At 45.0% G+C, this 14,415-nt stretch overlaps 1 protein-coding gene across 1 annotated transcript in view; it reads left to right on the forward strand.

Annotated features, from left to right (window-relative positions):
- ARID5B (AT rich interactive domain 5B (MRF1-like)) overlaps positions 1 to 13,949 on the forward strand; it is a gene marked incomplete at its 5' end in the record, with an annotated part of 33,972 nt that extends 20,023 nt beyond the window's left edge. The window contains 2 exons of the mRNA XM_008941279.1: positions 7,799 to 7,997; positions 11,602 to 13,949. Of these exons, the coding sequence (XP_008939527.1) occupies positions 7,799 to 7,997; positions 11,602 to 13,737 (2,335 nt within the window). The remainder of the gene's footprint in view (positions 1 to 7,798; positions 7,998 to 11,601) is intronic.
- Between the last annotated feature and the right edge of the window lie 466 nt (positions 13,950 to 14,415).

Genomic DNA, 14,415 nt, shown 5'->3' on the forward strand with positions numbered 1-14,415 from the left:
TAGAGCAGTAGCCCTTTTGGCCTCTTAGGGTGCTGCAGGGAGCCTGGTTCCTTTCGAGTCTGCAGCAGGGATGGACCCAGAGCACCCCACAAGCTGTGTCCTGTTCTTCAGCAGTGTCTGTAATATCCCAGCCCTCACAAGTAAGGTGAGAGCAGGTCATGGTTCTTCACAATCCAACAGGGTGGCTGCGCCCGTGCTTTGGACACAGACCTGCAGAGGGTTTTATTCTGGCTGTGAGTGTGGCCCCTGGGCACTTGCAGAGCACCCTGCACATCTGTCCCTTACCAGGGGACTAAACCACAGGAGATACAAAGTCTTGTACAGCTCAGAGTCCATTCTGCCATTTCTCTGTCTAAATCACTCACATAAATGTTATATATTATCAGAAACACAAGCCGGGTCAAAGTAAGTCTCTTACATGGTTTCCCTTTAACAGCCATAAAGTCTCTCTACCCTGGGGATATTGTGCAGTAATTCAATATGTAAGAGAGCCCCGTGCTCCATGCAAATGCTGTTTGGTTTTGTTGAAACGTTTGGATAACTCTGGTAGCGTGTAAGCATTTCAGTGGAGTTTTGTAGGAAACAGCAGCCAATCTTTTAGAGGGAAGGAAAAATAGGAGGCTAGTGTAGCATCTACATGATTATGCTTATGCTTATCTTTTAATACACATTGTAATTAATAAAAGGTTTTGATTTACACTGTTAAGTGTGAAAACATCCTTGGGCAAAAATTAATCAAATGTTATGTCATGCTGTAAACTACAGCTAGCTCTTTGTTTGACCTAAAAAAGCTTGCCAAGCAGCCGTTTTTTCTTGTCGTACTAATTTTGTTGTTTTATTTCTTCCTTCACTCCACTTTCCTGCCCCCCTCGCACTTCAGCTAGTCCCAGACTCCCAAAAAATTTTGCAAATTGCAAATTGTCTCAATAGTTTTCCATCAAGCATAAATTTAAGCCTGAAGATAGACGAGGTGTCTCAGTTCTCAGTTCTCTCTTTCTTTTCCTGGGTTTTTGGTTTGTTGTTTTTTTGTTTTTTTTTTTTCTTTTTGATAAATAACAAGAGGTTTCTACTTATGATTTTCTGCCCTCAGGGCTTTATCATTAAGATTAAATAACTGTACTCTCAAGCATACCACTGAACAAACATCTTTTCAATTATGTGAGTAACAGATGCTTTAACAAAGGAACTATTGAAAATTCAGAAAGCTTCCCCCCTCCCCAAAATTTAAAAAGTATCAGATGACAGAGGAATGTAATTGTTTACCATTAAAACAGATCCTTAGCTGTCCATTCAAAACATCTGAGAACAGACATTTTTTTTCAAAATTTCTGGGTTTTCAGCCTTGGAGACTTACCAGCCAGCACTGGAGCCAGCAGGAGTCCTGGGGTGCAAGAGTGCTGGACAGTTGAGCACTGCCTTCCAGCAGTGGGGAGCTTCCCAGATGCCCACCATACACATGGGCATTGACACTTCAGTGGGCACTGAGGCTCTGCAGTGTGTCTAGTGAGTGCTCCTGGGGTACCAGCATGGAGCCGAGGGCTCACCGTTGGTCAACATCAGATGAAGTGCCTCTCACATGCTAACCTCATTTCTTGACATCCAGGGTTGAGGATGGGCTCTACACAGGGAGACAAGCCCCTTCTCCTTCCTGGGAGCTGCGTTGCACCAGGAGGGTGCTGTGCAATGAGGGATGTGCCATTCTCCTTTGCAAGAGCAGCATCAGGGGTGGAGAGTAAGATCTCTCCCTTGATTCCCCGGGTCTGTTGGGAATCTCCACCATGTACTTTACTGCAGGACTTTGCTAACATGGCAGGGGTTCCCTCTAGTTTCTTCAACCTTGTGCAGTGGAGGTGTGTCTCAGAGCTCCTGGGAAGGGTTGGCAAGATTTTGGAGTCCCTCCAGGAGACTTGCACCCCACAGGCAATGCAAAATGGCATCTGTAACCTTGTTCTGATCATAAGGGACCAAGCATTGCAGGGACCGTATGGACCTACCAAACAAATCATATGTCTACCTTTAGATGCAGAAGTGGTGACTGTGGCCAAAACAGAGGCTTGCAGTGATTTTGGTAGAGTGACCTGGGGAAGCTGCTCTGTCCCTGTCACCCTTCCTTTGAATCTTCCCTAGGCAGTAAGTCTGCTCCGAAGGCAGAAGACTGGGGCGGTTCATCTCTCCCTTCTGAGCCATAGGATTGAAAGTGCCTGAGCTTCCCTTGCCTGGCTATGCAGCTAAATCAACAGCTGTGTTTGTAATGTCACTAATTTCCAGTTTACTTCAAACAAAGTGTCTTTGAATTCCCTTACAGCAACGCAGTTCCCACCTTTCAGCAGCGAGCCATTCTCATTACCCACCAGCACTCCCAGTGGGCTGTTGATGAAAGGATGAAAGAGCCATTTCTTTAAGGAAGGAAAGTTCTTTGGCAAGAAAATTGAGCTCAAAAGTATTTTGTCTTTGCTGATAAAATACATGCCAGTTTTGCACCTCAGACAAATGCAAATAAACCTATTGTTGTTGTGTTGTGCACAAAAGCACGCGAGGCTTGCTTCCACAACCCCTGGGTTGGTCTGGGGGAATCAGGCTTGAGGAACATGCCTCTTGGTTCCCTCAATGTATTTTATATTCCCATTTTGGAAAATAGGCTTAGACATCAGAGTTTGGGTTATTCCTCTCCCTTCTTCTCTGCTGGGAATTTGCTGATGGATCCCAGGAGAGCTGTCCTGCTCCTGGCTGTTGCAGCCAGCTGATTGCTGTTGAAGGTGGCTTGTTTCCTATGCTTACATTGACAGCATGGCTCCAAGATTTAGCCCTTTTGAAGAGCATCAGGGTAAAATGGACAGGACTTCTCTTGGAACCATAGTTCCTGCATTCCTAAAAAAAACCTTAAAACAACTGGATGTTTTCCCCCTGAGTTTCCTGGGAGTAAGAACCATTTTTCTCTCACTGAGATTATCAATAGGGGCCCTTTTGCACTGTGGGGACTGTTGCTGGAGCTGCCCTGAGCTGTCCTGGCTCAGCAGCTGCTGTAAGGACCTGCTGACCCAGACAGTTGCCCTGTTGAACCAGGCAGACTGACCATCTCATCCCCCAAGCGCCAGCAGCACCTTCAGGGGAAGGAGCCGGAGCCACTGTGGCATATTGTGCCAGGGAGGAAAGAGTTTTCCAGACTCCTACCAGTAAAGAGATGTATTGCCTGTCCCTTTCCAGTGTTTCTGAAACTCTAAGAGCTTAATGTTCTCATGATTTACATTAGCATCTAATCCATGCATAATCTCACTAATCCCTTGGCCCCAAGATATCCAGTGGCAGTGAGTTCCACGGGTTAACCAGTTGCTGTATTTGTTTGGTGGAGCAGATTTAGATCTTTTTCCATTCCCATTGCAGTTAGCCTCCTTAGCCTTCTGGCCAAGCATGGGAATGGGACAGCATCTCTCAGTGAATGGTCTTTGTATTTTAAGCCTTTCCAAGATTATTCTTGTGTCTGAGAGGCTCTATGGTGCATTGGGGTTTTTTGGGGGGGAGGGGAAGGGAGAGGCTTGGAGCTGTTGAGAAAGCCAAATGATGTCACTGAGAGATGTGCTGGAATACTTTATTCTGCCAAAAAGAAAACAAAAATAAACATTAAGACAAGCAATAAAAGAAAATAGTGTAGGGGTTGTGCTGAACTGCCTCCCTCACCCTGCGTGTCCTGGGCATATGGTTTCTCCCCGGCCCGAGCGCCCCGTCATAGCCATGCACAGTGGGGAGAATTAAAGAGGAAACTGGCAGCCTTAACATTTAATTTCCTTCCCCTTTCTGGGCTGGTCAGATCCTTTGCATTATTGTACCTACTTTTTTATCATTTCTATAAATAGATGTGCTCTCATGTGTCCCATGAAGCAGAGTCAGGCCAAAAAAGTCATTCATTCTGCATAATCAATACATGAAAATGTAGTGGTTACTGGCTCAGCTGAGATCTTGTATTGTTAGTTCCATAGCTGGGAAAAAAATGTTGACTAATAAAGATAAAGGGCTTTTTCTTCTTTTTATGAAATGCTAATGATGAAGACATGTTTGATATACTGTGAAATACATTTCTCTAATGTGAAGTTTCTGCTTTTTGTTGGGAAAGAGATCCAGTCCCTGGAGGATTTTAGAATTTGTAAATATAAAATTATCTGCTTCAGTGTTTTTTAAAAAAAGGTTGGCAGAAAGCCAGATTACTTACATTACTGTAATAGATTTGCTGACCTCTGACATCTGCTGCAGAGAAGTACATTGAATTTTTCATAATATCGGATGATGCAGATCTAAAAACTCAGTACACTCTGCACCATTATTTAATTCAGGACTTAGTAAAGCAAAATCTTTTTTTGAGTAGCATTTTATACGTGATTAAACTTAATATTGCCGATTGTAATAAATCAGGATTAGTATAGTACTGATTTGTTAATCTAACTTGTATTGATTTTAAGTTGTCTTTATTTAAAAAAAAAAAAAAAAAGATAAAAAAGGAAAAACTGGCTTTTCACAGTGACTGAATTTAATAAGAAGCCCTGTGATAGCAAAGACTCCCCTACTGTTTCTGCTCTTGGCTGGAAAATGTTATTCTTGTATTATTCCAGGAAAAAAAAAAAAAAAAAAAAGCCTCATGCTGCTAAAAATCTGCTGCCTGTGGAAAGATTTTTTAATACACTAGTGCTTACATATTCTATTTATGTTAATTGGCTTATAAATAATACATTTTATTAATCTTAATATTGGAATCTTGATCATGATAAAGACCCTTTTATTTGGTCTTCTCGTAGGCTTTACAAGTAAATATTCTTTAGACCGCAAAATATTCCCCCTCTTTTCCTTTTTTTTTTGTGAAGACTTTGATACTTCCCCCTGCCGAGAAATACAGCCACGGTTCAAAGTGACTGAAAACGTGGTTGTTGTTCCCAAACTGCGATACATTTGAGGGGTCTGGCTCCGCGTTTTTGGACGCTGTCTTCACCTCTCCTTGCGCAAAGATTGATTAAATCTTAGCTGCGCTGCAAAGATTTGGGAAAAAAAAAAAAATTATATATATTCTCGTGCTGGTTTCAGACATGTCACATTCTGCTAAACTATTTGGCTAAGAGCAGATCACATTCTTCCGGTGTTGGGCAATATTGACCTTAAATTGGCTAAGCCGGCTGCTTTCATGGCATGTGAGCCGGCTGCTTACATGTTCCGAGAGCTGCGTTAGCTTTATTACTCCTGCGCTGTAAAAACTTCTAATAATCAAATGATAAGATCATATCCTGTGGGTAATTGTCTTGTACCATGACAGGATAACTGAAAAAACATTCAGTGAAAATTGCAACCGACGGAAATCTCTACGTGAAGCGGCGCTTGTTGGTGTGGCTCGCCTCCGTGCCACGCCCCGGGGTTCCTGCCCGGACCCTCTCCAGCCGCCCCCCAAAATCCACCAACCCTCATCTCAAACCAGGAGGGGAAAAATCCTAGAACAAGCCATCCTTGTGTTTTGATTCAGTTTTACCTTAGTCATGCCGCCTCCCCGATACACGAAACATTTAATTCCAGATTTCCTGCCGCTGGCTCCGGGCCTTTGACCGGCTATGCGAAATGTATTTTTACTGCTGTCGGCCTGCCAACTGCTGAGCTCAGTGAAAAATAACTAAAATGAAAACCTTGTACTCCCACGTGAACCCTTAAGATCAGAAAAGGAAATTTAAGCCACGGTTACTAATTAGCACCAAAGCTAATGAGTTCTGGTGAGGTGCAGCAGGAGGAGGCGGCGCTCGTGCCCCGCGTTACCTTGCGAGGCTCGGTGGAGAATCGTGGTGGCCCGGGCCTTGCTCCCGTCCTGGCTGTAGCCACAGGGCTAATCCCATGGCATCTTTCATGGAAGGGGCTTCCCGTGGGCCAGGAGAGCGGCCCCGTCTCCCGTGGGATGCGGGGCAGCGGCCGGGACCTCTACGGATGGAATATGTCGATTTTTAACGGGCGACGCGTTCCCATGGAAACAAAACAAAGTCAAACACTCCCCTCGCAGTGCTAACAATTATTGTAATAAAATGTGTTTTTATTAAAAGCGATTTGAAATACTTAACACATGGCGAGGCGGCCTCGGCGTTGCCCTGTATGAAACCCAACCTTGCCTCTGGTGAAGTCCAAAGCCAAAGTGCAGCGCGGGGAGGAACTGGGTGTTTGCACCGATATTTGCGCTTGGCGAGTGAAATGTAGCAGCCTCAAGTATGAACAAGATTATTTTTTTCTTATTCTGCTTAGTTGTGCTTTTTATTATATAAACATTAACTGTAATATTACAGTGGGAAGCAGGTATTTGGCAACTACGTATTATTTTGCTAAGTTTGCATAGAGGGAGCAGTTTCCAGTTTTAGCAGCTGTAACATGTTTAAACTCAGTTTGTAATGGGATCTGAAGATGAATATTCCCTGTGGGCTCTGCTTAGCTTCATTACTGGAGCCCTGCCAAATTCAGGGCTAGAAAGTATTATTCACGCCTCTTTGCACATACCATGTCAGAGCATGCTCAGTTAATGAATTTTGTTTCTAATATAGCATAAATTAGGTTTATATTTTAACATAATTTATGTTGTATTTTATTAAAATGTAAAATATTATGATCACGAGCAATCTAATTTCTGCTCTCTTAAGCCCAAACTGTGTTTGAACATCTAAGTATGTAAATCAAAATTGCATGCTTAGAAACTGATTCTAGGATAACAAACGAATATCTGAACCAAAGAGGTTTCTGCCTTGGAGTCTTAGATTAAAGATAATTAAGGATTCCTGGTATTTGAACAGATTTATGTTGTTTATAAGCAAAGTACATTTTCTTCGTAGAGTCAACTCGTCTTTTTTTTTTTTTAAAACAAATTATGTTTGCTGTATTAAAGTTCATATTTTTAAAGTCTGAGTCGTGTATTAATCCCACAGTGAGTCATTAATCATACCAAATGCATTATAAAAACTTTAATCACTGAAGTTGAAACTGAGATTGTAATGCAATCCATCCCTTTTAATTATTTCAGTTATTTTTCCTTTCAGATCAAGAATTGCAAAGGGAAAACAGATAGATTAAAACTCAGGGTGTTTGATGCTTTCAAGGGAGGATATTTTTTGTTGGAGTTTCTTCCTTGCTTTTTTAGAGCGATTTTGTGCACGTTGCGATGAGCAGTTCCACGGTGAAAAATTCCCTTGCTTTTAGTCTTTTCCTCTCCTTCCTTAAAGAAAGGGTCACTGGTGAAGGCAGGGAGCGTGGTGACTGTCTCTGTATGGGTGGTGGCGGGCTGGTGCCAGGGGCTGTGCCCACCAATGTGTAGGGTTTCCTGCAGCCCTACTCATCATCTTCACCAAGGTCCTGGCGCTCGCCCTTGCACTCAAGGGAACCACCAGCCTAGAAATTGTGTAGCTGTTGTCAAGTTGGCTGTGTAGGTGTTTTCCTGAGGTTTGCTGCATGCGTTTAAGGGTAGAGAAGGAAAATAAAAATAAATGGTGGATTTTCTTTTTTAAAGCGGTGTGAAACGTTGTGGCTCCTATCCTCATCTGGTACCAATGGGTGTAGCCTGACAAACCACTGCAGCATTACTGATCCACACCACCTCCAGCTCCACTGAATTTATGCCACATGATAATCTTGCCAAATAAATTGATTTATCATACTCAATTTTATAGATGTAGAGTTTGCACTGTTGCTTTTATGGCATGGAAGAAAATGGATTTATTAAGTAAACTGCTCGTAGTAGATATATTTTCTTCTTTGCTAGAATGGCAAAACCTGATCAATTATTTGTTCCTTAATCCCTTAGATTAATCCTGCCATATGAAAGATTTATTAAAGGAGAGGAAGATAAGCCACTGCCTCCAGTGAAACCTCGAAAACAGGATAACAGTTCCCAGGAGGGTGAAGCGAAAACAAAAGTGTCTGGAACAAAACGCGTCAAAAATGAAAACCAAAAGAGCAAGAAGGAAAAAGATAATGCACAGAAACCCCAAGATGCATCTGAGGTTGGTTGCTTTTCTGCTCTTCAACTTTTCAATTAAAAATGCACGGCTTTAATCACGTGAAATCCAATGATAAAGTGTATAATTTAAACTGGAGAATTCCGACCAGTTGGCCTTGGAGTTTGCTCAGCAATGGAAATTTAGTTGTTGTGGTACTGTCTGTGTTGGGATTTTGCTGGGTTACAAACAGTAACTGGTTAGCTCCACATTGCATAGCACTGATGGCAGAAGACCAAGCACGGGAGGTAACAAGTACCATTTCTGCTCGTGGTATTATGCAGTGGTCACCACTAAAAATCAGCAGCAGCCAAAAGGAAACCACACGACTACCGCAGTTATTTCCTAATCTAAGTATGGGGTGCGGGAACCTCTAATACTGTTGATAATACTGTGGTCACTGTTGGACACAGCTGATTTTTATAATGGTAAACTCTGGATCAGCCCTTCTGTGCTCACAGATGTGTGCACGTCTGTCAGAAAACACTCCTCAGGATTTTTATTGTGTTATACTACATTTCTCTTTGGACGGAAAGGTCAGATTTTGAGGGAACCACCTTCCAAGCCCTAACTGAGATGGACTTCCCTCTCAGGTGCCACAGGTGGCTTTCAGCTGAGATAGGTTCCTCTTCTGTCACCTGCTGCTCTTGGGCAGGTCCCAGTTTCCACGTAGAGCCACGTTATCTGCACGCTTAGGTACCTTCCTACCTCACAGAACAGATTTTCTGTTCACAGCCAGAGGTGAGGTAGATCAGTAGAGTTCATATTTTTGTCTACAAATCAGGGTAAATTTCATGTGTTTTGCTAAATGATACCAAATCAACGGGGTCATTGCTCCAGTGGTACTTAGGCACTTTCCTTTGCACATCCTGCCCACTCTCTGCTGTGCCCTGCTTGCACCCTGTGTGAACGAGGCGGTGAAGCTCCTCACACACAATCCCTGTACAAGTGCTCCTCACACATAACCCCTACACAAGACGTTGCTTTTCCTGTCTCAGTCTGCCACATCACAGCAGCCTTCAAGGCTTTGCAGTGAAACTTAAGTATTTAAAGAATCCGGCAGGCTGTGGTTGCTCCTTTGACTTCATTGCTGTCTGGCAGGTACGTAAGTCCTGTTTCTAAACCAGGTTGGCAATTGGTAGTGAGTCAGCTCCCAACAATCCTCCTCCTCGTTGTTTAAAAAAAACAGTGCAGGGCCAGTATACGCATACACCTCTGAGACTTTGTGTCCCCAGTTTTGAGGACAGAAAATTTTGATTTTTCATGTCCCACAACCAATTTAAGTTGTGCTTACAAGGACAATTTCCTCTTCTGCCAAACCAGAATTTGTGTTTTAAATTGTGGAACACGCATTGCCCAAAGCAAGGAGATGGGAAGTGAAGGCTTGTGCTCCCTGCCCTTGTCGTTCCTTCATGCCTGGTTATTTATTGAGGGGCCTTGGATCAGCAAGATACGTTGCATGCTATCCGTACCACCACTGCTAAGCACAACATAACAAGTCAGCAAGAGAGCGCCAGCCTTAACATTGAATTTCCTTGCTTTTGTTGTTCCCCATCTCAAACTTCCTGCTGCTTAAACTGCAGTTATTTTTGTGTGGTTTGCAGGAAGAGCTCTTACGCTACGCTGATCGGAAATGCAGGGAGCCTAGGCGAGACAATAAAAACGTACAATTACAGCAGTTTCTTACTGTAAAATGGTACCTTTTATAGCAGAAATAATGTCTCCTCCCTGACTGGGATGGAAGATGTGCCCAGCCTTTATTTAATCAGGGTAGGTGATAAAGGACCTCAGCCTTCATGCAGGTCACCGTATGGGTAGGTGGTCTCACGAAGCTCGAGCAGCCAAGGGGTCTGCAGGGGTGGAGGCTTCCAGCCAGGGTGGGCACAGAGCTCATCTATGCTCTGCCGTAGGGAGGGCTTCGTGCTTGGGATGTGGCCCTTATGGGGCTCACAGGGAGCCTCTGTAGTCACACAGTTAGGTCTGCAGGCATGGCCCCAACCACGCCACTGCTTAAACCATTTCTGCGTGTGGGCCAGTAGCTGGCCGTAGCTGTGAGCTGTAGAAGGGTCATGAAGATACAAATGTGGAGTCCTCTCAGTTGCATGTTCAATTCATACACCGCAAGAAGTATGCAGGAAGAGATTATAACTTTAATTTATTAGGGTTGCATTTGCTTTTGTGCTCGTCGCTGTTTTCCTGCTGTCACAATGACATTGTCAGTGTAACGAGATACCAGACAAAATGCTATTAGCCTTAGACTGCACATTTCCTCACAATAGCTGAAACTTCAATCAAAATGTTGCTTAACAGAAACAAAGAGCAGAATGTACGGTTATTAAGTATGATTTCTGTTTTTTTTTTTCCCTCCTCCTTTCTTTACTCATCTGTCTGGTATTTTCCTGTAATTTTATAAGCTCAAGAGACTAGCGATGGTACTTTGTAAAGGACCTAATGATGGTATTTGGCTGCAAAAGGCAGCTACGAGTTTAAAAAGAAGAAGTTCAGATGACTAACAGACACTGTAACTAATAGGCCAACCAAACAGACAGGAATATTTAAAAGCAGCTGTGAAGAAATAAATCTCTGAGAGGGCTAGATTCGGGAGGACCTTGTCCGATCCCCCGCTCCTCTGACAGAGCATAAAGCAGCATTTAGATAATAACTTTCTTGATGCTTCTTATCTTTACAACGAAGAAAGAAAGAAAACAATAATAATAAAGGACCCGCACAATGCTGCTGTTTTATGACTGTCTCCTACCACGACATGTCAGAGGAGAGTGACAGCAGTTTTGAAAAGGGCTGTCAGTCAGCTGGATCGCAGATGGGACGCTCCGGTGACCTCTGCGGGTCACAGTTCAGCCGGCGACATAATGGGATGAATAGTGTGAATTGTGCACACAAGCTTTATTAATGGGGGAGCAGAGAGAGCTGCGGGCCCATTGACGATAACATATAAAAGCCATGTTTGTAATAGCAGGCACACACACTTACTGAATGTTGACAACTTCATTTTAATCCGTTAATAAAAAAATGTGTGTCCTAGTTAAGCTGTGGCAGTGATTTGCTGCCTACAATAGGGATTCCTCGTATGCCATTTCTATCATTTTCACACTTTAATGCAGAACTGGGTGTGAATGATCTCTTCTGTGATCACTGAATTTTAAGATAGCTATGCTGGAGAGACTTTGTGTAAGAAAAAGCATGGGCATAGTCTGCTTTTCGTAGGTGAAGTTGGCTAGCAGGAGGAATTTCTACAGCTTTTTCGGTTGCGTTATGTTCTCCTGCATTTGCCTAATTAACTTTAAACCGGTGTAGCCCCAGCGTTCAGCTATCTGGTCAAGCCACTGGTGCCTCTCATCAGGTTACAAACATCTGCTGGCTTGAAATGCCTTGTTGTGACCCTGGCAGGAATGGTGTATTTCTTAATGTCTCCAGGAGGTGCGTCTCTTTGTTTGAGTCCAATACCTGGCGTTAGAGCCTTCACATTTCCAGAGAGTCAATGGACAAGTGCTTCTCTAAAAGTAGCCAACGGTGTGCTATGCATAATGTTGTGAACAGTCTGCCAAAATGCACCGCATTCTTACTGCTGTCTGTTGAATCGTTTCATTAGGTTCCATCAGAACAAGAGAAGGATCAGGAAGCAGCGGACCAGAAAAATTTTCCTGAGCATCCTGCAGTGAGAGAGGTGAAACAACCCGTGCAAGGCCCTGCATCTCTTTTACCAGAGACAGCTCGGCCACTGCCTCTGGAAAAGACAGACCTGACAGAAAATGGCACGAACAATGAGAAGGCCAAGGAGGAGGCTGAGCACTCGTCCTCCTCCTCAAGCATATCCATGCCCCCAGAAGAAGACACCATGCTGGATGTCACTGTCACGAAGCGATCACACCCCCCGGCAGATGCCCTGGAAGACACAAAGCCTGAACAAAGAGTGCACAAAGCTTTTACTGACAGCTTAGAAAGTGAACCTCCAGAGATGCCCTTCACGGCCTTCCCGGAGCAGCTGCCCCCTCAGAGTGACGTGGAAGATGACAAATTGCCAGAGATGGCCGACTACATCGCCAACTGCACGGTGAAAGTGGACCAGCTGGGAAACGAAGATATCCACAATGCACTAAAGCAAACGCCCAAAGTACTGGTGGTCCAGAACTTCGACATGTTCAAGGAGAAGGAGCTGCCCGGGTCCATGAACGATGACTCCACCTTCGGTTACACGCCGCTACTCTACTCGAAGGGTAACCCGGGCATCATGTCACCCCTGGCAAAGAAGAAGCTGCTGTCGCAGGTCAGTGGGGCAGCCCTGTCGTGTAGCTATCCGTATGGCTCTCCTCCACCTTTGATCAGCAAAAAGAAACTGAACAGCAGAGATGAACTGTCCTCAAGCGTATCACACGGTCCGCATGCCCCTAGTTCTGATCCCGTAGCAATTAATCGTCCCTCCGTCATACAACATGTACAGAGTTTTAAAACCAAGGATGAAAGGAAATCAATTAATGACATTTTTAAGCATGACGTGCTAAGTAAACCGGATCCTCAGCGCTGTGATTTTTCAAAACATCACCTCAGTTCTCTTGCCGAGTCATACGTTCCGAAGACGGATATCCAGGACTGCAAAGATAAAATGAGTGAGAAAAGGGCACTGCAGCACTCCCATGTGCCCGCTTTCTTGGCAGATTTTTATTCATCACCTCATCTGCACAGCCTTTATAGGCACACAGAACACCACCTTAATAATGAACAGACATCAAAGTACCTCCCCCGGGACATGTTCAGAGAATCTGAAAGTATTTCTACTTTTACTCAACACAAACACCCAGAAAAGCGAAATTTAACTTATTGCCCACCTTTGCATCAGCAAGAAAAAAAGGCAGCCATGGAGGCCTCTTCAGATGATCAGCCAACAGATTTGAGTCTTCCCAAGAGCATGCACAAACAGACTGCAAAGGTGTTGGGCTCCAGCCACCCTCACTCATCCGTGGCGCAGCAAGAAGGCAAAGGTATCTCCCCGTTCCAGGCTACCAGCCTGGACTGTAACCCCAAAGCCTGCCGCGTGTCCCCCATGGCCATGACAGCCCCGAAAAAACACAGCGAGTTGCTCCACAGGTCTGGCAAGCAGCAGGCCCAGAGGCTGGAGAATCTGAGGAGGATGGAGGGGATGGTGCATCCTATCATCGGCCGCAGAGCGAGCCCTCAAAGCGTGGGGGCTGCCCGGCCTTTGAAACGGAGCCTGGAGGATTTGGACAAAGTCATTTCTGAAAAAAAAATCCGAGCTGTCTCTCCTCTGCACTTGCCAAAGGAGACCCCGGCGAAAGACAAGGGTCCCGACCCCGAAGGGGAAGGCAGCAAGCCGGTGCATGGCCTCCATTCTGGCGGCGTGCTGGAAAGCCACAAATTCCCCCTTTCAGCCCCCATCTTCCCAGGCTTGTATCCGGGAAGCCTGTGCACAGGGCTCAACAATCGCCTCCCACCCGGGTATTCTCATCCCCTGCAGTACTTGAAAAATCAGACCGTGCTCTCCCCGCTAATGCAGCCGTTGGCTCTTCACTCCTTCAGGGTGCAGAGACAATTCCTCACGTCCCCTGCAAACTCTCAGCAACTGTACAGACACTTAGCTGCAGCAACACCCGTAGGAAGCTCCTACGGTGACCTTTTGCATAACAGCATTTATCCTTTAGCTGCTATAAACCCTCAAGCCGCCTTCCCACCTTCCCAGCTATCCTCAGTACATCCCAGCACAAAACTGTAAACCCCTTTCGCTCGCAAAAAAAGGTCTGAGAGGAGAAGAGTTCAGCTGGTGACATTCCTCCCCCTGTGACGATGTCTCGCAGGTTTGGCCGCCTGCGTCTTTGCCAGCCGGGCGGCAGTCGTGTCCCGCCTCGAGGAGCGCCTCAGAGCCCCGTGGAGACGGGACTGCTGCTTTAATTCGGGCTCCCACGTCAGCCCCCTCACCCCTTAGCCCTGCCCCCGCCAAACATGAAAACCAAACGAAAAAAGACCAAAAAAAAAAAACAAAAAAAAGTTTTAAAAAAAAAAAGAAATAAATCATTGGATCTTTGCATCTGTGTTTTCTGAACGGACTTGTATAGGGTAAGAGCAAATGTTCAAAGGGAGCCGCGGAGGCGCCGGCCCGGTCCGGAGCTCACTGAAATCCCAGGTCCAGGTGAAATCCCGGGCGATATCCCAGGTGAAATCCCAGGTGAAATCCCAGGTGAGATCCCAGGGCTGCGTTTGCCTTTCACTGAGCCGAGGACCAGAGGCCACGCGTTGTTGCAGACGAGTCAAGGACTCGAGATGAACCTGGAAAGGAGAAGCGGGCCGAGAATCTGTACAATCAGTGGATGTGCTTTTTTTTTTGGGTAACTTTTCCTGACTTTTAAAGATTCAATCAATGCAATGTATAGTAAAACGGCAATAGAGTTTTCAT

The sequence above is a fragment of the Merops nubicus genome, unplaced genomic scaffold (genome assembly GCF_000691845.1).
Source record: "Merops nubicus isolate BGI_N331 unplaced genomic scaffold, ASM69184v1 scaffold10660, whole genome shotgun sequence".
In the NCBI taxonomy this organism is placed as follows: domain Eukaryota; kingdom Metazoa; phylum Chordata; class Aves; order Coraciiformes; family Meropidae; genus Merops; species Merops nubicus.